At 40.3% G+C, this 26167-nt stretch overlaps 4 protein-coding genes across 12 annotated transcripts in view; 3 read left to right on the top strand and 1 right to left on the bottom strand.

Annotated features, from left to right (window-relative positions):
- Nucleotides 1-5163, bottom strand: part of susd2 (sushi domain containing 2) — a 34461-nt gene extending 29298 nt beyond the window's left edge. For 3 of the 5 annotated variants that reach the window (XM_046034958.1, XM_046034959.1, XM_046034960.1), the window contains exons 1-2: nt 4770-5059; nt 4288-4486 (exon numbers count right to left, since the gene is read on the bottom strand). In XM_046034958.1, the coding sequence (XP_045890914.1) occupies nt 4288-4486; nt 4770-4884 (314 nt within the window). In that variant the 5' untranslated portion in view covers nt 4885-5059. Of the gene's footprint in view, nt 1-4287; nt 4487-4769; nt 5060-5082 lie in introns of those variants that run through there. The other 2 variants (XM_046034961.1, XM_046034962.1) reach the window with 2 other exon arrangements.
- Nucleotides 5164-5218: 55 nt separating this feature from the next.
- Nucleotides 5219-8153, top strand: si:dkey-174n20.1 (uncharacterized protein LOC796174 homolog). Its single transcript, XM_046034963.1, has 4 exons — nt 5219-5632; nt 5914-6156; nt 7075-7377; nt 7486-8153. The coding sequence occupies exons 1-4, from the start codon at nt 5512-5514 to the stop codon at nt 7743-7745; spliced, it is 927 nt and encodes a 308-aa protein (XP_045890919.1). The 5' UTR covers nt 5219-5511; the 3' UTR covers nt 7746-8153.
- Nucleotides 8154-8321: 168 nt separating this feature from the next.
- LOC123960518 (zinc-binding protein A33-like) overlaps nt 8322-26167 on the top strand; it is a 19586-nt gene continuing 1740 nt past the window's right edge. Inside the window, exon 1 of one of the 2 annotated variants that reach the window (XM_046035308.1) lies at nt 8322-8881. In XM_046035308.1, coding sequence (XP_045891264.1) covers nt 8506-8881 — 376 coding nt within the window. In that variant the 5' untranslated portion in view covers nt 8322-8505. Of the gene's footprint in view, nt 10574-26167 lie in introns of those variants that run through there. The other variant, XM_046035307.1, reaches the window with a different exon arrangement.
- On the top strand, nt 11220-26167 carry LOC123960517 (the record flags this gene model as incomplete). Of its 4 annotated transcripts, none has more annotated exon segments than XM_046035304.1 (9): nt 11220-11471; nt 13464-14075; nt 14169-14205; nt 14790-14869; nt 15135-15215; nt 15781-15840; nt 22264-24139; nt 25014-25157; nt 25891-26167. In XM_046035304.1, coding segments are annotated over 8 exon segments (3128 nt in total), but the record flags the coding sequence as incomplete, so codon positions are not given.

The raw sequence follows: 26167 nt of genomic DNA, 5'->3' as shown, positions 1-26167 counted from the left end.
CAATCTGGGAAAGTAAGTCTTTACAGCTTTAAATGGGAGCAGATCATTAAAACATTTCATGGGACAATAATAATGGAAATTATTGTGCATTTTGATATTATACTGAAACCACAACATCAGAGAATGCAATATATAATTTCAAAGACCTCATCATGGTTGTCTTTACAGACAACATGTTTCCATTTGTTTTAAATGCAGAAACATTATTAATGCATACATTAATTTGCACTTACTTACTAATTAAGTTGCACAATTTCTTGTCAGGCACCATTTTAACATTTATTTGTTTTGTGACACTTTTTCAGTGTTTTGTTAATGTTTATTTCCACTTTGTGTAAGATTTGGCATTGACTGTTGCCTTTTCTGAAGATAAAAAATATTGGAATATTGACACAATTATGAGTTATCAATACTTGATCAGATAATGCACTAGGTTCTAACATCAGTTAGTAAGTAAAGTTTATTTACTATCTAGCACCTTTTACAGAGCAGGTCACAAAGTGCTTTAGAAGAGTAAAGTATTACAAATGAGACCATCAAAACAGTAATTAAACAACAATGAAACATAAGCAGCCCCATTGCAGTATGTTTTACAGTAAAAAAAACAAACAATAAAACATTAGTAGTAAAAGACCTTAAAAACACACAAGACTGCACACATTAGACAGCACAAGACAAGACAAAGGCCAGTTTGTACAAAAGTCTTCAGCTGCTTTTTAAAGGCGTCAACAGACCTGCAGAAAGTCTGTCTAAAGGAACTGCGTTCCAAAGAGTGGGCACCACCACTTCAACGACTTTTCTTTTTAGTCGAGCACGAGGATGCGGTAAGCGTATTTCTTTTTCCAGTGCTTGTAGTGTTTTGTTGCGCTAACTGAAAACCAGTTAAATTTGTAAGATATGTCATTACCGCGGCTATTTATCCACTATACACTTAATCTTACAGTAATTCTGCTTAACAGTTCTTTATATCTTTTAACGACTCTAAGTGCATCCCTGGGGCCAAAGACGGCATTCATCATACTTCGGATGGAGCAGTTCTCATATCTACAAATCTGGCCAAGTTTATTAGTGGACCAAATCCATGACAATCCAGAGTTGAGACCTGGAGGCAGAGTCATAGTCTAACACACTTCTCTGCGCTTCCATTTCAGAAGTTGCCTAGTCAAAACCCCATAGTGACGGTGTCTGGCCCCCGACCATTGAAATTATTTAAACCAAAGGTAAACAGAAGAGGAGCTGTGCATAAAAACCTCACAGAAATTAAAACTAAGAGTGCAAAAGTGCTAAAAATTAGGAGGATTAAATGTGGACTCTTAACCATCAGATCTCTCTCATCTAAAAGCTGTACTAGTAAATAAATTAAACAGATTATAATATTGATTTATTTTGTCTTACTGAAACCTGGCTGGGTGATGAAGAATATGTTAGCCTAAATGAATCCACTCCACTCAATATTAATGATTTTAATATCCATGTGGACGGTGAGAAAAATAGTACTGCGTTTATCTCTCTATTAGACTCAATTGGTTTCTCTCAAAGTGTTCATAAACCAACTCACTGTTTTTACTACACCCTTGACTTTGTTGTATATGGTATTGAAATTGAACATTTAATAGTGTTCCCACAGAATCCCTTTTTACCTCGCCAGTATTTGATAACTTAAGACGGTTAGCTCTGTGGTATAATTTAGTAACTTGCAAATTAAAGCAAACATCAGGGAAACTTGAAAGGAAACGGCGTTCCACGAATCTAGAAGAATCTTGTTTAGTCTGGCAAGACAGTCTTAAAACTTATAGGAAGGCCCTCCATAATGCCAGAGCAGCGTACTACTGATTAACAGAGGAAAATAATAAACAACCCCAGGTTTCTTTTCAGCACTGTAGCCAGGCTGACAGAGAGTCACAGCTCTATTGAGCCATTTATTCCCATAGCTCTCAGTAGTTACGACTTCATGAGCTTCTTTAATGATAATATAATAATTATTAGAAACAAAATTCACCATGACCTGCCCTCAACTGGCACCGACTTATCTCTAAACTCAGGAACCTTAGAAACAGCTGTAAAACCTGATATATGTTTAGACTGCTGTGTTTCCCTCAACCTTTACCAACTAACTTCAATAATTTCTTCATCTAAACCATCAACCTGCCTCTTAGACCCCATCCCGACTAGGCTGCTTAAAGAAATTTTACCCTAAGTCAGTACTTCTTTAATAGATATGATCAATCTGTCTTTATTAACTGATTTTAGCAAACTTTAGACCTATTTCTAACCTTCCCTTTCTCTCTAAGATCCTTGAGCAGTTGCCAAACAGTTGTGGGACTTACTACATAGCAATATCGGACGGTTTTCAGTAACGATTTTGAGTGCATCACAGCAATAATGGCCTTCTAATTGCATCAGACAAAGGACTTGTCTCTGTACTGGTTTTATTAGATCTTAGTGCTGCATTTAATACCATTGACCATCAGATCCTGTTACAGAGACATGGAACATTTAATTGGCATTAAAGATCAAGCCAGATGAAACTAATCAGTTAGCTAAACTTCAAATGTGCCTTCATGATATTAAATCCTGGATGACCTGTAATTTCCTAATGTTAAACTCAAATAAAACTGAAATCATTGTTTTTGGGCCCAAGCACCTCCGAGACGCATTATCTAAAGATATAGCTACTCTGGATGGCATCTCCCTGGCCTCCAGCACCACCTTGAGGAATTTCGGAGTTACCTTTGATCAGAACATGTCCTTCAGCGCTCATGTTAAACAAACTTCAAGGACCGCCTTTTTCATCTACGTAATACTGCAAAGATCAAGAACATCCTGTCTAAAAATGATGCCGAAAACCTAGTCCATGCATTTGTTACTTCAAGGCTGGATTACTGCAATTCCTTATTATCAGGCTGCTCGAAAAAGTCCATTAAGACTCTTCAGCTGATCCAGAATGCTGCAGCACGTGTTCTGACAGGAACCAGGAAAAGAGATCACATTTCTCTTGTTTTAGCTTCTTTGCATTGGCTTCTAGTAAAATCCAGAATAGAATTTAAAATCATTCTTCTTACCTACAAAGCTCTTAATGGTCAGGCACCATCTTATCTTAAAGAGCTCATAGTACCTTACTACCCCACCAGAGCACTGCGCTCCCAGAATGCAGGGTTACTTGTGGTTCCTAGAGTCTCCAAAAGTAGACTTGGAGCCAGAGCGTTCAGCTATCAAGCTCCTCTCCTGTGGAACCAGGTTCCAGTTTGGGTTCAGTAGGCAGACACCATCTCCACCTTTAAGAGTAGGCTTAAGACTTTCCTCTTTGATAAAGCTTATAGTTAGGGCTGGCTCAGGTGAGTCCTGAACCATCCCTTAGTTATGCTGCTATAGGCCTAGACTGCTGGGGGATTTCCCATGAAGCACTGAGCTCCTCTCTCCTCCTCTTTCTCTCCATCTGTATGCAGCCTCATCCCATTAATGCATGTTACTAACTCAACTGCTTCCGTTTCCCATAGTCTTGTGTTTTCCTCGTCCCTCTCCTCCTCTAAATTTCTGTAGGTGCTTCTAGCTCGGGAGCCGTGGACTCTGGGTCTGCGGTTATGAGCCGCCAGCTGCTACCATGTTCCTGCTACAATTGTTATTACTAGTCCTATTATTATTATTGTTATTATTGTTATTATTATCATTAACATTACTATAAATATCTCTGTACCATTATTCATTTTCAGACTGTTACTGTCTGTACTTCTGTGTGGATATTGTGTTAGCTGTCCCCTAGTCTAACCTGGATGATATAAAAGCATGAATCATCTCTAGCTTACGTTGTCATCCAAAAGATCTGAGTTTGGCATTGGTTATTAAATGAAAAAAACATGTACGGGTCAGTGATTTGACATGTTGGTCACAGATTTATCAAATATAACTCAAGCCATGAGAGCAGGGGCATCCCTCTCTAACTTCAAGAAGCTCCTGAAAACTCATCTCTTTCTCTTATAACACCTTTAACCACTAACCTCTAACATGCACTTCCTGTGCTCTTCTTCTATGCCCTTATAATTATCTTGTATTTATTGCACTATTTCATTAACTCTTACTTCATTCCCTAGGTATTTACCCCACTGATGCTGTACGTTAGCTCTTACTAGTATTTATTGACCCAATATGCAACCATAGGACCTATGCTGTCAGAGACAACAATAAGGACCTCAGTCTTATCTGTGTTGAGCTGTAATAAGTTGTTAGCCATCCAGTCCTTAATGGCAGGCAGCTGTTCAGTACATTAGTTTATCAGTTTCATCAGAGAACCTGCAGAGAAGTCGGCCACCAGGATGAAGGACCAAACCAAGGATCCTGAGAACTTTTCCACCCAGCATGGAGCTGGAGTGAGGCGTCACCTGGAAACAGGACTGGTTGTAGTCCGCACAGCAGTTCAGCAAAGACACACAGGTTATATGGCAGGAGCATTCCTCGACTATGTCTCCACACTTTCCCCTGCATGTTTGACCTTATTAAAAAACAAAATCAATATCACAAAGGAAGCCTAATGCTCTCAAAATCATCTATTAATAAAATAAAATAAATCAACGGCACTGAATTCTATGATAGGTAACATTTTTACCCGCACACCACATTGCTTCATTGAGTTTGCTCTATCTAGTTAAAATGCACAATGCAAACAAGTTATAACATTTTTAAATGTGTTTCTTCTATGCCAAAGTGGAACTATGAATTTGAACTGCAGCTAATATTAATCTTTACTCCCTAAAATGTCTTCAAATGTGACTTACCAGCTATTTCAGATGAGCAAATAAGAAATATTCCACAGAGAAAAACGGTCTCTTTCAAGTGACCTCTCATGTTTGTGTTATCTAGAGAACAAAATAACACTGCGTGGACACGCATACCTGTCTTTAACTCTGACAACTTAATGAGTTGTGCAGTGTATCAAAGGTCATTTGGAAAGGCAAACAAACATTAACTTTACGAGTTTCTGATTGCAGTTATTAATGAACAGATATTAATTAAACGTAGGTCGATATGTTTTTTTTTCTTCAGGCGTACCAACACACAATAAATATGCCGCCCAATACGCACACCGACCTGTTCATAGTTTCGTCTTCATTGCATTTTAGCAGAGACCAGAGACTTTGCAGAGACTTAACTGTTGATGTGAGTGTTTATTCACGCAGTTATGTACTCTCGCGGGACCTTGCGGTATCTGGTCATTGGGCGCATGTGCACACGTCACTCTAGCCTCCATGGAAGTGATTCAGACTGAGCTGCAGGGGACTGTGAAAGATTATAAAAATAACTCATCTTTTGTATTTAATTTGTCCTGAAATCATCTCTGTCACGTTCACCGCGACAAGAACCAGGATGACGGAATAGTAGGGGAAACAATGTTGTTTTTCTCAGTCATCTAGCAAGCCGTCAAGCTAGCTGCCGTTAGCTCACATAGACAGCAGCATCAGTAACGTTAGCTGCTCATAATAAAAGATATCAGCTCTCAAGGTTTGCACTCACAGGGAAATGTATGTTCTGTACACAGTCATTGCCTCTTTAGTTTCTTTTTTCCTTTTGAAATGGATGAAGAAAAGAAGGTATTGCACCGACCTGACAAGACTTGATGGCAAAACAGTTCTTATTACAGGTAAATAAACGTCCTGTTTATTGCACCAAATATCTGCGTTTAGTAACTTCGTATGTTAGGTGACCCTATGTATGAAGATCAGCGTAGTTTGAATTGATAAGTCAGTCAGACTGACATATGGGAGCTACATGACATTTACACCAAACATATCACTGCCTGTTATCTGATATTACAATAAAATTCACATTATTGCAGCCAGTATTGTTGCCTTCAAGTTATAATCCTCACAAGTGCAATAAAACACATTTGGATTTACTATTTTGTTGTTTTTTTCTTTGCAGGTGGAAATTCTGGCATTGGCAAGGAGTCAGCTGTTGCCTTGGCAATGAGAGGCGCCCGTGTCATCATCGCTTGCAGAGATGTGGAAAAGGCTGAGAAGGCTGTCAGGGAGATCAAGTTCCAGAGTCGCAGCCTAAACGTCCTTCATATGGAGCTGGATCTGGCCAACCTGCGCTCAGTAAGGAAATTCTGTAAGAGCTTTCTCCACAGGGAGAAGAGGCTGGACATCCTAATCAATAATGCAGGTGAGGGTGGCCACATGGAGGTCTCTTGATGCATGAAAGCAAAATCGCCACAGAAAGTCGGAAGAGGAAAATAGTTCCTTTGAATAGATGATGTATAAGTTTGATTGGCCAGATGTTAAACCTGACCAGTTAACATGCATTTTTTTTTAAATTACATTTTTCTTGTCTGAATAAAGTATAGATAGTGCTGTACAGTGAGGCCCTCTGAGCCAAATGTGATTTTGGGATATAAAAAATTAAATAGACTTGGCATACAATTATCTCAGTATTGAGATCATGTATAATTTACTAAGATTATTCTCTCCTGCTGTGTTCTTATTTGGGCTCTATGAATAAAAAATAACTTGACTTCTGTCATGTTTAGCAACAAAAGGGTTGAGCCACATATTATTTTATCACCACAGCCATTTTTTTTTTTTGATTCAGTCCAACATCCACCGCCCTGCTGCTGTAAAGACTCACTAGAGCACCAAATCTGCAGCTGAAAATGCTCCCGTGTGCTAAAACACACAGTTTTAGAACATTATTCAGCTTCTTTTTTTCTTTTTTTTTTGAAGCAATACTGTATCCTTGACCTGCTTGGGGCCACAGACATAGAGAGGCCAGTGAAGTTGAGAGAATTGAAATATAAATAACTGGATTAGTAATAAGTAAATCAGTGGTCAAAAACAAAAAAGCCTGCTATTGGTCGGACAGTTTATCCATGAATATGGAGTGTTAAACTGGATGCACCAGAGCAGGCACTCTGACCTCTGTCCGTATCAGGCCTTATCAACTTTAAGATATATTCTTGAAGCCCAAATCATTGTGGCAATGTTAATGTATGAAAAGCATCCTAAGCTAAAAGCCATATCTTCCTGCTTTTTCTCCACCTCATTGTTTTGACCTCTTTCTCCACCGTCTTTGTTGCTTATTCAGGCGTGCCTGGTGTCCTCGACTGGACAGACGACAGTTTCAGCATGTGTTTTGGCGTCAACCACTTGGGTCACTTCCTCTTGACGAATCTGCTTCTGCCTCGCCTGAAGGAGTGCGCCCCCAGCCGGGTGATCACCCTCACATGCTCCACATACAAATACCAGAAACTGGACTTCCAGGACCTCAACTACAACCTGCTGCCCTTCTTCACCTACTGCCGCAGCAAACTGGCCAACATCTACTTCAGTCAGGAACTGGCCCGCATCACCGAAGGGAAGGGAGTGACCTCCTATGCTGTGCACCCTGGTAAGAGGTTGTTTTTTATATAACAAGAATGAGCTGAGCAAGCTGTATATTCCTGACACTATTTGTATAAATATTTCTTAATATCTCTGCTCGCACGTGTTGCTCTAGGTCTTCTCCAGAGTCGCTGGACGTGCCACTACTCCATCCTGTTCCGGATGCTGATGCAGGTGATCATGTGGATGATTTTTGTGCCGTGTGAGATTGGAGCTCAGACTGTCATCTACTGTGCTGTGTCAGATGAAGCTGCCAAACACAGCGGGGGTTACTTTGCCGACTGCCGACCAGCTACTCTGCGTCCTTTCGCGAGAGACGCTGGTGTAGCAAAAAAACTGTGGGAGGCCAGTGAGAGATTGGTGAAACTGGCCTGAGGGTGGATGCTGGTTATTTATAATTTAATTTAATTTTTTGAAAAGAGTCATGTTCATGTATTGTTTTTGTGTGTGTGTTTTTTTTTATATTTATGTTTTTCATAAACATTTTTGTTGTGTACAATGCAGTTGTAAATATTTCTTGTTATTTTATGTGCTTATGGATTTTAAAAGGAAATGTTTTTCTTCAGTGGCACAACTTCTTTTTCTACATTATCATTTTTCTCTGCACAAATAAAATACTTACTTGCAGTATTTTTCATTGTCTTGGGAGAGTACACTGTCATTTAATGAAATAATGATTTAATGTTTCAAACACTTGCATTACAAGACATGAATTGACATGGTGATTATTGCTTAAACATGTTAAAATTTTGGATATTTGGGGTTTTAACCTTGGTATTTACCTAGTATTTACTATTTATATATTACATATATATATATTTTTAGAAATAACAATGCTATGGCACTAACTGTGGAAAGTTGTAAATTGTTACTGTATTTGTTAATAAATCAAATAGCACCACCTGCTGGTAGAAGAAATAAAATTTCTGCTGTCAGCTACGTGAACGGAAAGTGAAACTTGAAGCTAAGTTTGACATAAACGGAGCACAGAAAAGACCTGAGACGCCATTGCAATGTTGTATGTATAGAAAGATAAAGAAAGATCTCTACTATAAATGCAACACACAAGAGTCTACCTCAAAGGAACACAGATTTGGTGAGTCAGGCCGTTTAAGGATAATTAACATATCAGAAAATGGCTGATAAAACCGCTCTTGATGAAAGTTTCCTGAACTGCCACGTATGTTCAGAGACTTCCAGAGATCCTGTGTCTCTGAGCTGCAACCACAGCTTCTGTTCAAGCTGCCTGCAGAAATTCTGGGAACAAGCTGAAAATAAAAACTGTCCCATTTGTAAAAGAAAATACTCAAACAATTATGTGAATTTTGCACTAAAGAAACTCGATGACTCCTTTGCTGAGAGGCAGAATAATGGTTCATCTGAGACAGAAAAAGAAAAGCAGAAAGAGGAAGTCTTTTGTGATAAACATTCAGACGTCCCTTATTGGTTCTGTGAGGACGAGCAGAGAGCTGTGTGTCCTGTCTGTGAGTTTTCTCTCCACAAGAGTCACAGGGTGGTTCCTATAGAACAAGCAGTCAGTGACCTGAAGGGCCAGCTGAAATCTGACTTAGAGTCTCTGCAGGACAAGAGGGACAAATACAAACAAGTGGAGAAAACATACAATGAAGTGATTCAACACTCCAAGAAGCAGCTGTTGTCCACAGAGAGGCAGATCAGAGCCGAGTTCAACAAGCTCCACCAGTTCCTGAAAGAGGAAGAGGAGTCCAGACTGGCAGCTCTGAGGGAGGAAGAGGAGCAGAAGGGGGAGACTGTGAGCAGAGAGATGAAGAAGATTCAGGAGCAGATCTCCTCTCTGTCAGACAGTATCTCTGCTGTTGAAGAAGACCTGCAGAAACCCAGCGTGCCATTCCTCAGCAGTTATAAAGCCACTCAGACCAGAGCCAGAGTCCAGCGCTCACAGTCAGATCCACAGCTGGTCTCAGGAGCGCTGATAGATGTGGCCAAACACCTAGGCAACCTGTCCTTCAGAGTCTGGGAGAAGATGAAGGACAAGGTCCACTTCAGTCCTGTCATTCTGGACCCAAACACTGCAAATCCCGGTCTCTATCTGTCTGATGATCTAACCAGTGTGAGACGTGGAGACACATATCGGCAGCTGCTTGACAATCCAGAGAGAAACACAATGTATGCCACTGTTCTGGGCTGTGAGGGCTTCAGCTCAGGGAACCACAGCTGGGAGGTGGAGGTGGGAGACCACCCTGTCTGGCTTGTGGGTTTGGCTAAAGAGTCAGTTGATAGGAAAGGAAAGCGAAATGCATCACCAGAATTTGGAATCTGGTGTTTATTGCATCAAAATGGAATATACACTGATGGAGCTGGTACGACTGTCAGAGTGAAGAAGAGTCTCCAGAGGATCAGAGTCCAGCTGGACTATGACAGGGGGGAGGTGTCCTTCTACGACCCTGAAGTAATGACTCACATCTACACTCACAGAGACACTTTCACTGAGAAACTCTTCCCATATTTCAGTATTGGTGCGGCTGGTGATGCTAAAACCACTGATATCAAAATCTGTCACACTGAGATGTCTCTGTGACATTATTTGTTTCAACTTTTACCATCAAAATGTTTGCATCATGATTGCTTGATATTTATTACACTCTAGACTCGTACTTTACATCTAAACGTCTTTTATTATTATTTTATATGTAATGGTGACGAGGGTTACAGATTTTTTTGCTCACTGTTTCTGTAGTCTTAAATAAATTATCCAGAGTAGTTTTCAATTTTGAAAGGTAATTAAGACTTTACTTAGGCTATAATGTCTGTGTAGAAAATCAGGATAAATAAAGGTTAAACCCTTTTCAAATACCAAATACTGAAACTATGTTATATCATCTGGCCTTGAACATTCATACAGCTACAAATCAATTTGAATTATAAAGTATCAGCCCAGAATCTTGACTTAATTTAGACGAAGAGATTAGATTAGAGAAGTATTCACTATACTAATATGCTGTTTCCAATTGTGTGATTTAATCCTTATCAGACATCAGTTTTAGTTTGAGATTTCTGGATCTTCTGATGAGTTATTTCAGTTTCTCTACACTCTACACTCTCTGGCGTCTCAGATGTACAGTAAAACACCTTCTGGCTCTGACTGATTGTCTTTTGTTGTTGTTGCTGTCTGAAGTGAATTATGCAAAGTGGTTTTCATCTTCTGAAATTCATTTTTGAAACACTGAAAGACTCAGTTTTGTTTTTTTCAGTCAAATGTAGGTGTTAACACCTGCTTTAGATATTCATCTAAAGCAGGTACATATCCACTGTGTGTGTGTGTGTGTGTGTGTGTGTGTGTGTGTGTGTGTGTGTGTGTGTGTACACACACACACACACAACTTTTCCACAATGGAAAACCAAAAAAAGGCGAGTAGAGTTGAGCTGGTACCATGCAGTGGAAAAGGCCCTTTAGATTACATGTTACAGGGTGAGGCTTTATGAAAGAGCTCCACTAAGGTGCTTCTGTAGAATATTCCAGACAATGTGATGTTATATGGACATGTGGCTGTAGTATGTAGAGGAGTCAGAAGATGTGGGAGATGTGTGAAGAAGAACTGTGAAAGTCAGGAGTGTGAAGGGGAGCAGGAACAAGTAAAGTGCATTCACTGTGCGGGAAATCACCATGCGGGGTCAGCACAATGCCCGGAAAAATAAAACAGATAAAAATGAGTAAAATCATACGCCGAAGCTATCAAGAGAGCGGAAAGAAAAGATGAAAGAGCAGCAGTGCAAAAGGAACAGGATACATTTCTGGCATTTGTTGCCATGGTGCTAAATTGTGCCGAGCAAGTCAGAGAGGTTTAAGGTGGTGTTGCATGCAGCAAGCAGATTCTTGGACATTGTGGACATAACAGGAGAAGAAATAGACATTACACTGAGGGAAGGATTTACACCAACTCAGACAACTGAGTCTGAGTTGTAGTAGTGAATGGAAATCCTTTGGGTGGGCACTGTAAATTGTTTGTTCCAGGGAAACTATTTTATACAGTAGGTGGCGGTAATGCAACAATTTGGATGCCAACCGCCGTAAAACCTCAAAGAAGACGAAGAAGAAGCAGTCTGTCAGAGCTGAACTGGGAGGTAAACAAACGGCCTCTACCTCCGGTGCTCTTCTAATAATGGTATCCATTACTTGGACACTTGACTAAAAATTAGATGCAACGTTATTTCCCGCAGATGCGTTTTTTTCCAGCTTTGTCATTTTGCTGTCGTCAGTTCTACGAATAATTACACAGCCAAGCATGCTAACAGCTAACAGCTAATAAATGAAGCTAGGTTAGCTACAGAAATGAAGAAATCACGCTGCTACGACACAGCGTGCCGATGTGTAACGTTATAAGTTATGATTATACCTACATCGATTTAGCTTCAAATCCCCCAAAGTAAGTATAACTGTAAAATTTGGGGCAAATAAAAAACTATGCTGCAATTCAAAACGGTTTATGCAAATGACGCAGTAACGTTAACGTTACGACTTTACGTACGAGCTTTTAATTAAAACCTGAAAAAAAAAAATTATCTGCATGGCTGGGCAACGTTACTAAAAGAGGTAAGACAGGAAATGTGTGTTTTCAAATTACAAACTACTAAAGCCATGTGTGAAAACTCAGGTATTTTACTCATTGTTATTTCACTCGGGTGTTTGACCTTCACTGTGCGTGCAGAGTTCGACACTTAAAGTTTACGTTCATCTGCTGAAGGAGGAAGGTTTGTGTGTCTGTGCTCACCTTAAATCTGAGTTTAACAAGTGTACCCATGAGCATGGTTTTGAGACCTCACAACGAGTTTAAGACTCAGTCGTGGTGCTGTGTGAATCTTGCACAAGTGTGATGTGAAAACTTTTAACATCCAGCACACACACACACACACACACACACCGAGTAAGGACTTATGAGTATTAGGAAAATGTTATCATGATAAAAGATTTCATATCATTTGATATCAATTATCACGATATATGTCAAATTAAGTTTAACGGCTGATTTTTTTTCTCGAGTGAAAATGACAAATGACACCAGATGTTTAATTATGTGATTAAACTTTTCTTTATGGTCAGAAACACTTGATGCTAAACAGTGAATCACATTCAAAACTGTGATGATAAAATCTTTTTCAACAAATATGATTAGTAAATCTTTTTTCAGTCCCTTATCCTCAACAAAATAAATATTTTGATAAAAATATTATAGTGATAATTTGTTCGTGATTCATGAATTAACATTTGATGGTTCCAGCTTCTCAAATCAATAATCAGTCCTAGAGCTGTATCTGTTGGTGGCTTAATTGATGAGTCTAGCAACAGTTAACTAGCAACAGTTTTTTAAATATGTTTTAATCAAAAAAGGTTTTTCTAATGCTTTTTTTTTCATCTTATACCATGGGAAGCACAATCTTTGCGTTTCGGACTGTTTGGTGGACAAAAATATTGAAGATGTCCCTTTTGGCTCTTACAGTTTTATTACATGCGTTTGCACTGTTTTCTGGCATTTTCTTGACACAGCTGTTAATATACTGGTCGAAAAAATTATTGGCAGATTAATTGTTCATAAAATAATTGTTAATATCTTTCTATATATTTTGTTATGATCTGAAATTTTACCTATTATCCAATCTATTGAATAAAACAGTTTAGTATTCACTCGTATTCTTCTCTTATTCATAAGAGAAGAATACTAATATTAGCAATCATTTTTTTTTCTGATACCTGTATTAGACAGGTATCAGAAAGAAAATACCTATCTAATTTTCATTTTGAAAATGTATGGCTATTTTTAATATATGCTTTTTATTGGTTGATCTTTTTATGAAATTCTACAGTATCTCATCATTTTTTATTTTCAGCTTGTCAGCCTATAGGATCCCTTCCAACTGAATCCTATCAATTGTTTCTGTCATGTCCCCAGTGTTGTTCAGTATAATATCCTAAACCACTCACTCGCACCTCTTATGTCTCTGTTATACAAGGCTGAAGGCAAACCACAAGAATGTTTTGAAATTTATCCTATAATAAAAGAGAAATACAATCAGATTTTGACCATGATTATCAGTTCTGCATGTTGTTTGTCTCCAAAGGAAATAACAGAGACTGCAGTCAACAAACTGTGATGGAGAATGATGGACAACCTGACAGCAAATAGGAGTCGCAGAGCCTGTCAGTCATGGGCAGACCAGAATGGCTGGCCAACAACTTTAACTCAAGGACCCTCTCTCAACCTGCTGCCCACCTCTCAGCATCTCAACCTGGGCTCGTCTTGTGACCAGAGACCCTCCTACGACCACCTGCAGGCGTCCAGCCAGAGCTGTATGGGCGACCTCAGCACCTTATCATCCAGAAACACTCTTCACTCTGCCCTGTACAAAGGCCCTCACAGTAGCAACAATCCATCATCCAACATGCTGTTTGCCAACACTGCTATCCCGTGTGACTCTCACATGATTTCCTCATTTGCTCAGCAAATCCCTCACACTTCATCAATGCTGCTAACTGCAAACCAAGGAAAAAATATCCCACCACCATCTCTCCCCCAAACAAACCAAGCTTCAAAGCCCTGTAGGTCCCAACATCTACCACTTTTCTCACCCCACGACCCATACAAAGCTTCATTTCAACCTCCATTAACCAATCAGGGTGTACCAAACGGAGTTCAGGATCAGCCCATTAGCCTGCCGTCGTGTGGACCGCATGTAAGTACATCTCAAGCTGCTTTTGAAGGAGCAAATGTAGAATTTCTTGGTGGTGCCGGAAACATTCACAGCCATACCTCATCCACTTCTCAGGAGCAGCGTCAGTGGATACCTTCATCACCCTGCAGGGGTAAGCTGTATTTATAGTACCTTTGTGGTTCTCTGGCTTGTCCCTCGCATTGAAGGATGAAAGCCTCTTCATTGTGGTTAAACAGTTGTTGTTTGATTTGTGTAAACCATGTTTTAGCTGTTTTGTTTATTCTTGGTATCTTGGATGTTCAGATCTGAAATCTGTGACTGTTTTGTCAATTTGAGCAACCAGATTGGTTTTTATTTCACTTGAATTTTCAGATCCTAATCAAGCTGATTGAATTTGAGCAATTAGAATATATATTTTGAAGATCTTAATTTGTGAACCAAAAAAAACATCTGTACTTTAAATAAAGTTTTTGAAATTGACAAAAAAAAAGGTGACTTCAGAGCACATAAATTCAGATTGATGCTTTTCAAAATAAAAAATGTAAGTGCTCTAAATTTAGCAATATTTAAATTTCAACATTGAAAATTAAAACAGTGATTACATTTAGACATTCAGTAGCTTATAAGATTAAAATATGTATGAACATTATTTACTTCAATATGTGGCTCAATTGAAGTACAACTTGTTTGTGGTAATAAGTTACCTCTTACATTGTCTGACTATCTTTTCCTCAGGAACTGTAAACGAGTCTGTCCCTGATGCAGCTGCTCATCTTAACAAAGAACCAACGCAAGAAGGGAACACAGCTCCACCGGTGAGGAAATGAACAGCACCAAAAGTTATTACAGAAGAAAGTTTTGTTGTTTAGTGGTCTATTTGTTTGTACATATCTTCACAAATAGTAGTGATTAGTTTATTGTACACAATGTAAGTTACTTGAACAAGAGCATCTACCTATGTGAATGAATATTGACTACCTCCTGGGTAGAGTGGGTTGCCTGTTAATCAGAAGATCGGCGGTTCAATCCCCGGCTCTTCCAGGCTGCATGTTGAATGATCTGTTTTCAATCTGCTTTCAGACCAGCAATGAGAAATTTCGTTCCGCACTTTTACATCACCGTGCACAACTGCGTCAGCAACTGTCTGAGTTGGATAAACTAGTAAGTGTGTTAAAGCAATGTTTTAATTGAAGGTGGTCAATATTATTTCTTTAGATAGTTGCTATCCAGTACAACTAGGGGTGTGACGATACACTTAGCTCACGAGACCAGACAAGACACGATATTGGGGTTATGAGAATGAGACAAGACAGTATTTTAAGAGTGTTAAGAAATCTTCAATGATAAAATGTAAGGCTGGAAAAATAGTATTTTATTCAACTAAAAGTCAAAAATGCAAAACAATTCAAGTGCATTTTGAAATATTGCTTACATGTTGTTCGTGCCTTGTCTGTCACCCTGTCGCTGTTTATTGGTTCCACCGGGTATCCAAAATGCTGCCACACAAACTATTCAAAAGTGGTGGGGGCATCTTTTATGCTAATTTCACCCTCACCTCAACGAGAAATATCGTCACTTTTTAATATCGCGAGATCTCGTGGTACGACTCGTCACACCCCTAAGTACAAACTTGAAATTATAAATGGCTTAAATACCCATTAGAGGGATTTTATTGAAAAGTCTACATAGTTACTTCCAGTTGACTTAACTTTGTCTCCCCATTAAGCTGAAATCAATACCTCCAGATGACAGCAGCGATGGGCAGTCTCCACACACAGCTATTGAGGTAGGTTAAGTTTTTTAGATGCTGCCTGCAGTTTGAATGAAGTACAACAATTAATATCTAAAACACGCACAAAACCGGCAATGATTGGTTTGCCAGAGCTGAAGTGGGGAACAACCGTAGCAACAGAGTAGGCTACAGACAGAAGGAACATGGAGAGCCTACATGTCATAAGCAGGTGTGGACAAACTTCCTTCTACAACATATCCTCACTGTAGGTGTTGCATTTTGCTCTGTCGTTATGTTTTTGTAGTGAAGCTAAGCCAAACTTTTGATTGTTTGCTGCAGTCCGCCATGGTCCAGGAATGTAAACAGAACTCTCTTCTCACATGCTTTTATCATTCCAACTTTTATGGACTAAAATGCTCACTGAAGTTCATTTGGGAGCGCGACTGAAATATGCAAAGAGTTAGGAACCAATGAGCAGAACAGAAATGATGTCTTAACGAATCCACCGTTCTTGAAAATTTGGTAACAGTTCCAACCTGGAAGCGGTTCTCGATACCCAATCCTACACGTAGTAAGGTCAGCGTATTGTGGCGATAACATTCTGACAAAAAAAGATACTTGCCTACCACAGGGGTAGTCAGTGAAAAAAGTTAATTTCAGACCATGATTGGTACTAAGTAGTTCGTCAACAGTTTCACAATTCCATGTGATATATTATGGCATTAATCATAAAATGGCGGCCCCGCCAAACTTTCCATATGGCCCGCAGAATGGCCACAGATGAAAATATTGCAATATTAATATATTTGTTGTATTACAACTGTGCGTTTGTGGCGAAATGCCCTGTAAAATGCTGGATTAAGTTATTGTTAATGCAAACTGAACACGAACACACAAATTGACTTTTATTATGAAGTAGTCACAGAAAATTCAATGTGTTAGTCAGTGAAATTAGTACTGACCGCTATCGTTTATCAAAAAATGTGTCTACAAAACAGGACAATGGTCATTTTAAACATTTTATGACTGCACGTGACAGGCTGCACACCTCCACCTTCTCAGCCAGGTAACCAAGTCCTTTCACTTTTGCTGTTCACACTCATGTCGTGTGCAACATAAAGTCAAATCATGACTGCTCACATAATTGGGGAAAAAGACCAATTACTGCCTGATAATAGTTTCTTTAGCTGCCCCAGACTTCTGTAACATGCAGTATTAAACCGCATTTTCTGTTACCACCGGTAACTACAGGTGTCACATGCACATGCATTATAGCAGACTGTGAAAAAAACAGTTGAATATTTTTCCTGCCAGTGAGTACTGCATCTTTCAGTTACATTTACAGTTACAGATTTTAACCATATCAGTCCTTAGTGAAGAGCTTCATGGCAAAAGTCTGACAGCATGTTCTAATTAAATAGGCTAGATATCATAATGGATTTACCATATTTTTAGGAGTCTGTTCACATTGATGAAGGCTAATTAAAAAACACTTATTTCATGAAATTTAAAATTTTAACCCTAATATACTAATTAAGCCTAAGTCAAAAAATGAAATGAGCAGTGAGAATTTCCACTACTCGTTGAGCTATGTTATACTGTAATTCATTTTCAGTTGCAGTTATTTAATAGTAAGTGTTTTATTATAAACATACAATTGAATGAACCCCAGGAAGTATGGCCAATGCTTATTCTAATAGAAAATAATACTTTTCAGTTAAAGAAAAGTTACAAAAATGTTTGTGTATGGCATCATTTTAGTTCTTAGAAAGAAATTCATAATCGGCTTGTCAGAATCAGAAAGCTCAAGAAAATTACAATCGACAAGGTCAAGGTAAACTTTATTATCCCACAAGGGGAAATTCATGTGGTCATACACGTCCTGTTTACCACACACACACACACACACACACACACACACACACACACACCCCCCATGCACCCACACATCCACCACAGAGGAGTTGATAAAGTATCCTATACAATGCTGGTAAATTAAAATATACATCATATAAAATATACAGTATACAATCTAAATAGTCTAATACATACAATGGTAAAATCTGTCTTTTTAATAATCTAATTGCACAAACGTCTATAAATCCTATCATGGCAATATGGAAAATATACTACAATATGCAACATACGAACTAAATAATCTGATATAATAAAATCTAAGATTGAGAACACAAAATGACATTGCACCTTTATAACCAGACAGGTGCGTTGGAGTGGGACAGGAGAGTCAAAAGTAGCAAAGAAAAATAAAATCTAACAAATGATCATGGGTATTGCACAGGTGTGCCTTTGGCTGGCCACAATAAAAGGCCACTTGAAAATGCAGTGTTTCCCACACATAGGCTTTATTTGGGCGGGCCGCCCAGGTAGATTAACAGCCGCCCAAGTAAATTTAGTGAGCCGTTTTAAAATCGTTTTTGATTGCAGTGCTGCACAGCTCATATTAGCTCCGCACATCCTCTCACTCGGTCTCTCTCTCTCTCTCTCTCTCGCATACACGGACAACGGACCGTCTGTGAATTGAATGGTTGGTATAAGAAACACCGCTGCACAAATCTGTCCAGCACAACGCTGTCAATGTTGGAGACCCATCTTCAAAACGGTTATTAGCAAGCATGTAATGAGTCTAGCTAATTAGCATAGCTATGTTAACTTTGGAAAACAGCTGTCGAAGTAACCACGCTGTATAACTGGTAGTCAATAGGTGTGTTCCACATAACTGTGGCTGACTTTCGCCGACTTCACAGTCTAAAGGCTCGTGCAGACTACACGACTTTCAGCGTCGATCGATGACCATGCAGTTCACACTACACAACTTGCCATCTTGTGACGGCAGTCTTGAAGTCATTGTGGCGTTCACACTACGTGACTGATCGGTGACAGGGGGTCACACACTACACGTGCTGACAACGACTCTGTCACCCGACGCTGGTCTCCAAACCACGTTTTGAAAACACACGTGAAATGTGAAACGTGAAACGTGAAATGACACGAACCTACACATGAAACTGGAGGTGAGTAAAATGTGTTTTGCGGTGAAAAAGTAGCTGCCTGCTCTCATTGGCTGGATGTGGATGTCGAGTCGGCCGACTTCTCCAGATATTTGGCGTGCTAGATATCTGGCAAACGTCCGCGATGTGTCAGAAATGTGTCGGGGAGCCGTTTTGATGCATCCCCCCACCACAGTTATGCTGTCATTCTGTGGGAAACACTGAAATGTGCAGTTTTCCTGTATTGGGCGGGTCTGGGGGGCTCCGGAAACCACTCAGTATCTGGTGTGACCACCATTTGCCTCACGCAGTGCAACACATCTCCTTCGCATAGAGTTGATCAAATTGTTGGTTGTGGCCTCTGGAATGTTGGTCCAATCCTCTTCAGTTCGAGAACCCGATGAGGACGACGAGCATGCAGATGAGCTTGCCTGAGACGGTTCCTGACAGTTTGTGCAGAAATTCTTTGGTTATGCAAACCAATTGTAGCAGCAGCTGTCCGGGTGGCTGGTCTCAGACGATCTTGGAGGTGAAGATGCTGGATGTGGAGGTCCTGGGCTGGTGTCGTTACACATGGTCTGCGGTTGTGAGGCCTTTGGAGAAGGCTTATGGTAGAGAAATGAACATTCAATTCACTGACAATAGCTCTGGTGGACATTCCTGCAGTCAGCATGCTCCCTCAAAACTTGCGACAGCTATGGCATTGTGCTGTGTGATGGAACTGCACATTTTTGAGTGGCCTTTTATTGTGACCAGCCTAAGGCACACCTGTGTAATACCCATGCTGTCTGATCAGCATCTTGATTTGCCACACCTGTGAGGCGGATGGATTATCTCGGCAAAGGAGAAGAGCTCACTAACACAGATTTTGACAGATTTGTGAACAATATTTGAGAGAAATAGGCCTTTTGTGTACATAGAGAAAGTCTTAGATCTTTGAGTTCAGCTCATGATGAATGGGGACAAAACAAAAGTGACGTTGCGCTTATAATTTTGTTCAGTATAATTGCTGTAGGCACAAATGATTTGCTGTACCTAGTTGTTGTAGGATTCTGCCTTTTGACCTACTAATCCTTCGGAATTTCAGATGGAGAGGATGAGTAGGATCATTGAGGATCTGATCAGCCTTCTTTAAGATAAGGTCATTGGACAGCTGTGTTGCGGACACCTGATCGACCCCAGTGATCCTACTTGCCGTCTTGATCATGCGCTGCAGTTTGGCATGATCTTGTACACACGTTTCCAAACATAAGTCCAAAGACAGTCTATAAAACAGATTTGTAGAACAAATGAAGAATACTACGGCCTACTCTAGAATGATTAAATTTCCTGAGACAGAACAGCCTCTGTTGTAGTTTCTTAGACTTTATCCGTGCACATTCATTGAATCTTAAGTGATTATCAGTTATCCACCAATTTGTCCAACATCAGGTGGGGTTGGATGGTGTTGAATACACTGCTAAAATCCACAAAAATAATATTGACCAGGCTGTGAGCCTGTTCAAGGTGCTCAAAGATGTTAGACAGCCAATCATAAAAAGCAGTGCATCTTCGACACCTCTTCCTGCACAGTTGGCAGATTGGTTTGGATCCAAAATTGGTGAAACCTCAAATAGTAGTTGATATAGCAGAATCTTTTCAAGACATTTCATCGCTGCAGATGTCAAGGCAACTGGCTGTCTGTAGGTCATTGAGATCCTTAGGTCTATTATTTTTGAGCACAATCATAGATCTTTTCCACAGGTTGGGGACTGTCCAGTAACCAGTGAGAGCTGGCGCAGCCTCTGGAAAGGCCTCACCAGTTGTTGCGCACATCTGTATGTCTTGCAAATGATGCAGTCTGGGTTTTGTGAGGTTTTACACGTCTAACATCATCTAACAAAATTACATATATAATTATATGTAATTATATATAATTATCCACATCAGCCATATCCCTCACTTTCATGATGGCCTTAGCCCCAAATCAAGTTCATTAACAACAGTCATGCAGTGCCTTTTAGGCTTATATCCAGTGATCGTATGCAACCCCTGCCATGCTCTTTATAATTTATATTTATATTCTACCTTACAATCAACAATTTTTATTTGAATCTTTTTCTGCAGTATTTTCTTTTCATCTCTGCTTCCACCTGACTTAAAGTGGCCATATTATGCTCATTTTCAGGTTCATCATTTTATTTAGCGGTTGTACCAGAACAGGTTTCATTTTTTTGTCATGCTGCACATTGCTGCAGCTCCTCTTTTCACCCTGTGTGTCCATTTTAGACTACTAGCCAATCAGAAGTAGAGTAGGGTGGGACTTGAAAATCTAGTAAACACGGCTTCAGTTCAGCTGTATATCCCCTTACCAGCTTAGCAACATGACTAGAGCAAGAGTTTCAGAGTGATGAGTTATTAATCTATAACAAATGTATCTTTCATCCATAAAGTTATATCTGTGCACTGTCTGTACATCACAGTAACAAGTGTCCATTGACTGCCTGGAGGGTAGCTAATGTTTGGGAGGGAGAGCTGTTTTCAGGCAGTTCAGAGCAGTGCTTTAACTTGCATAGATTGAAGTCCCCCAAAATGAAGATGGCTGCATCGGGAGCCTGTGCTTCAGCCTGGGATACTAGTTCATGAATAATAGTGGCAGCATCTTGCGTATCAGCAGAGGGGGCGATATACACAACAAAAAGTCTAATTTGGTGTATTTCTAGAAGCAAATAGTATGGCCTTAGACTGAGCGATAATAGTTCAATGTCCTTTCTACAAACCCAATGCTTTGCTGTGGTATGAGCTGGGTAACAATATTTCTTGTTGATGAACAGGCACACTCCTCCGCCCTTACTTTTGCCAGAGACGAGAGTGTAGCCCTCTAGGTCAACAGCTGAATCAGGGTCCGTCTCTGTAAGCCAGTTTTCAGTCAGGCAGATAAGACAGGACTGCCAGAAGTCAGAGTGCAGACCTGTAACTTGTCCACCTTATTACTAATTCTCTGAACATTGCTGAGCATAATTGGTGGAAGTTGTCTGTAAGGCCTCCTCCTAATCTGCTCCCGGATTCCACCTTTCCTGCCGCGTTTCCTTACTTTGGCCGTGTTGCCTTTGACACACTCCAGTGGTAATCTCCGTAATGTGTCATTGTAACGCAGATGTGTTGCAGATGATTTAAGGTTAATAAAAAAGGCTCGGGTCCCTGGTTGGTGTTCGTAGTAAAACCAGTGCCAAATGAGGCACGTTGTGGCACCAGAATCAACAGAGAGCTGGAGCCGGCTTCATTCTTAACCTTCCGTTATCATATATGTTAAATGTAGTGGCCAATGTTTCAGCTACCAAAGACAAATACTTAAAACAAACAAATACATGGGAAACATGCATGTACAGTGTCGGCGCAACCAGCAATTGCTGCATCTTTGATTATATTTGCTGAAACCACAATTTGTTAGAAGACTTTATTCCTACATAGAACCTCTTTTTTTTTTCAGAAAACAGAAAATTCTTCCGCCGAATCAGAGGAGGACGCTGATCTTGATGACTTAGATCACAGTGATGATGACCTCTCTTATGTCCCACATGAGAGCTCTTCAGATGAATCCAGTCACAGCACTTCCTCAATCGACACAGACAAAAGACCTTCTCTCCCGAGGAAAAAAAGGGCTAAAGCGGGAAGTTCTTTGTCTAAGGCTGAAAGTGTCTGTCCCCCCAAAAAGACATGTGCAACTAATCAGAAGAAATCATCTGAAACTGTTGTGTCGCCATGTTCAAATTCTAAAGCGCAGCGTGTTTATGACAGGAGGAATTATTGTGTGTTTTGCTCTAAGCCAATGTCCAAAATGGCACGGCATCTTGAGAGGATCCACAGTGACAAAGCAGAGGTTGCAGCTGCCTTTCAGTATCCCAAAAATTCCAGAGAAAGACAAAAGATATGGAACAGACTAACAAATCAAGGAAACTTTGCCCATAATAAAAATGTCTTGAAAACAGGGAAAGGCCAACTTGCTGCCCGGCAACGGCCGAGGCAAACTGGAAAAGCCCAAGACTTTCTTCATTGTCTTTACTGTCGAGGTCTTTATTTGAGGAAAGCTTTGCACAGACACATGAGGTTGTGTCCAGAGAAATTGAAGAATGAAAATGAATCACAGATCGGAAGAAAGCGTATCGCATTGCGGTGTTTTCTTGAAGCTTCAGAAGACCTTGGCATAACTGATGGTTTTAAGAGCGTTTTGTCCCAGATGACATACGATCATGTGGCTGAAGCTATCATGGATGACAAGGTCATCTTGCAGTTTGGCGAGCTCCTGTTTAAACAGCACGGATCAGATGTGAAGAGGCATGAACATATAAGGCAGAACCTTCGTCAGATAGCAAGGCTTGTACTCGAAGCTCAAAAGATAACTCCTCTGAAGAAACTGGAGGACTTCTTTCTCCCCTCAAGCTTTCCACATGTGGTGTCTGCGGTGAACGTCCTGGCAGGCTACGATCCGGAAAAAAAATCGTACAGCATTCCTTCACTCGCCATCAAGCTGGGCTACCACCTACAGAAGGCCTGTAGTATCGTTGAGGGTAACGCAGTGGAGTGTGGTGATGAAAGTCTGGCAGAGTCTGCACAAAAGTTCCTCTCTGTGTACCAGAAAAAATGGAACAAACTCATTTCTGCAGGTGCATTAACAACACTCAGAGTAACAAAACTGAACACCGCAAAGAAGGTGCCGTTAGCTCAAGATGTAAAGCGCCTGAACTTCCACATGGAGAATGTTCATGTTGTTGCTGAGAAAAAGCTCAGAGAGAGCCCTTCTGCAGAAAACTATGCTGCTCTGGCCAAGGTAATACTGGCTCGAACAATACTTTTCAACAGGAGAAGAGCCGGAGAGGTATCTTCAGTGCAACTAACAGCTTTTATGTCACGGAAAACGTCAAACCTGCACGCTGGCATGGACATAAGCATGTCAGATTTGGAAAGAACCATGTGTGGATTCTTCACCAGAGTAGATATACGAGGAAAGTGTGGCAGAATGGTCCCGGTTTTACTAAAACCATCATTCGTTTCTGCTATGGAGCTTCTTGTGAAGGTTCGTGAGACCTGTGGAGTCCCCAGTAAAAATCCCTTCCTGTTTGGCCGGCCAAATGCACTGTCTGCCTACAGCGGGTCAGATTGCATCCAAAAATATGTGAAAGCATGCGGAGCTCAAGACCCTGAAACCCTGACATCGACAAAAATCCGGAAGCATTACGCAACAATGCTACAGATGATGAACCTGGATGAAAACGAGGCCAACCAAATTTTAGGCCCCAATAATCAAGTCCAAACCCTGCGACATGACAGCAGCATGGAGCTGGATGACGTCAAAATGGACTGTTACGGTAAGAATAGAATAGAAAAGGACACGTTTTTCCTCCCACCCTCCAAAGACATGCAGACTAGGTTAATCGGGGACTCCGCTGAGGTGTGATTTTGAATAGTTCATGTCTGTGTGCCCTGTGATCGACTACCGACTTGTCCGGGGTGTACCCCACCTCTCGCCCGATGCCAGCTGGGATTGGCTGCAGTTTACCCACGAGCCTGTACACAGGATAAGCGGTTGACAATGGGTGGATGTTTTCAGTGGTATATAAAGACCTTACATAATAAACCGTTGTTTTTATTACCTTAGAATGAGCCATTTCTATCTACATACACTGTAGGTCCCCTTACACAGAGGTCGCCGTGTTGCGCTACCATGTTTATACATTAACTCAAACAGACAAACTGCTCTACAGACTGCGTTTTGTCACCACGGTAAATACGTACAAAGAAGATGATGATGTAGTAGTAGTACTCGTCATCATCGTCGTCTGGGTTGTTAGAAGTAAGAAGAGAAGTGAAATTTTGGACAAATGGAGGACCACACGTATTATTTAGCACAAGGGCTGACAGAGTGTCGGTCCCTGTAGCTTCTCCTGCGCGCTTGCAAAGGGAGGGGTGAGCGGTTAGTGAGCAGCTGGTTGCAATTCACAACCATCACCACCAAGTGCCACTAAAACACACACACTCGACTCATGAAGACTTGAATATCTAAAATCATGTTGATTGGGCCTTAAAAAATTAGCTCTATTAAATAAGTTTTGTTTGTCAATTTAATTTGGTTACCACCAAATTGCTAATGAGCTAGCAACCCAAAACGTGTGTGTGTGTGTGTGTGTGTGTGAGAATAAGTAAATGGAACATGTAAAAGATTTATTTTTGTCTTCAATACAGAGAGATTCCAATCTGCAAGAGAACAACAAGCTGCATCATGGGATCACAATGGATCAGCAGAGTTTTATCCTGAACAAGCACATGGAGCAACAACAGACACCAACATAGCTGCAACTCCAAAACCTGTCAACTGGGGCAACAAAGGTATTGAAGCTAATCATTAACAGTCTTTCTATCTGGCCAATTTGGCTTTAATAAAAAAAGATCTTCACAGCAATAGACAGTCATACAAAGTTATGTTTAGATTAACAATAGCTGTAGTCAGAAGAATTAAAAAGGTCTAGTTTGTGTTTTATAAATAAGAACCAAGAGGAGAAGTCTGGTTAAGGTACAAGGACACGGAGCAACAGAGTGATACTACTGATCTCAGGGGTGGAGGCTCAAGAGGTGTCCTCTTACTTCATGGCATATTAATAACTAATGATTATGATGTATGTTTGTATTTAATACCTGCAATAATTGCCTTGATTGTTTGTTTCAATGTCAAAATGAGTCGTGGTAATCTTCTCTAATCCAGATCAACATATGGGGGGACATGTGAAATATTTACTACTAAAGATATTGAAATTGTCGTGACAGCCCTCAGGTTTGAAATATAGGCCACACATTGTAAAACCATTAATCAAAGTAGAGTTGAGGCAAAGTATCTCCAAGAGTTGTTTACTGAGTTTCTTTACTGTCCACGTCCACGTCATTGTTCAAGTTAATGACAAAAATAAAATATGGACGCTGAAGATGATGGAATTTAGGGTTTGAAGTCTTTGAGAACAAATGTGAACAGTAAAGCGTTGCAGTGATGACCGTAAGATCTTTTTTATTTTTGGAAATCTTTTTTTAGTTATGGCAGACATTCACTTGTTTCTCTTTTACCCCACAGGCTCCCAAAATAATGGTAAACATAAATGGGAGGAAGCAGAGGTCCTCGCTGTTGAAAGACAAATGATGCGTTTAATTCAAGGACACAAGGTGCCTCAGAAAAACGACTGCATTCAGTGTCTCGAGGCTGAGCCAGAAGCGCTGAGGAACCGTTCATGGAAAGGTGTAAAGGACTACGTCAGAAACAGGATCACTGCCCTGAAAAGACAAAGTGGAGCTTCTCGGGCTACGTCCACAAACAGTAACTTGCCCGGGCAAGTGGAACCGCAGCAGAGTAC

The sequence above is a fragment of the Micropterus dolomieu genome, linkage group LG21, assembly GCF_021292245.1.
Source record: "Micropterus dolomieu isolate WLL.071019.BEF.003 ecotype Adirondacks linkage group LG21, ASM2129224v1, whole genome shotgun sequence".
NCBI lineage: Eukaryota > Metazoa > Chordata > Actinopteri > Centrarchiformes > Centrarchidae > Micropterus > Micropterus dolomieu.
Note: the sequence above shows the minus strand (reverse complement) of the source record. Positions and strands in the feature narration are given on the sequence as shown.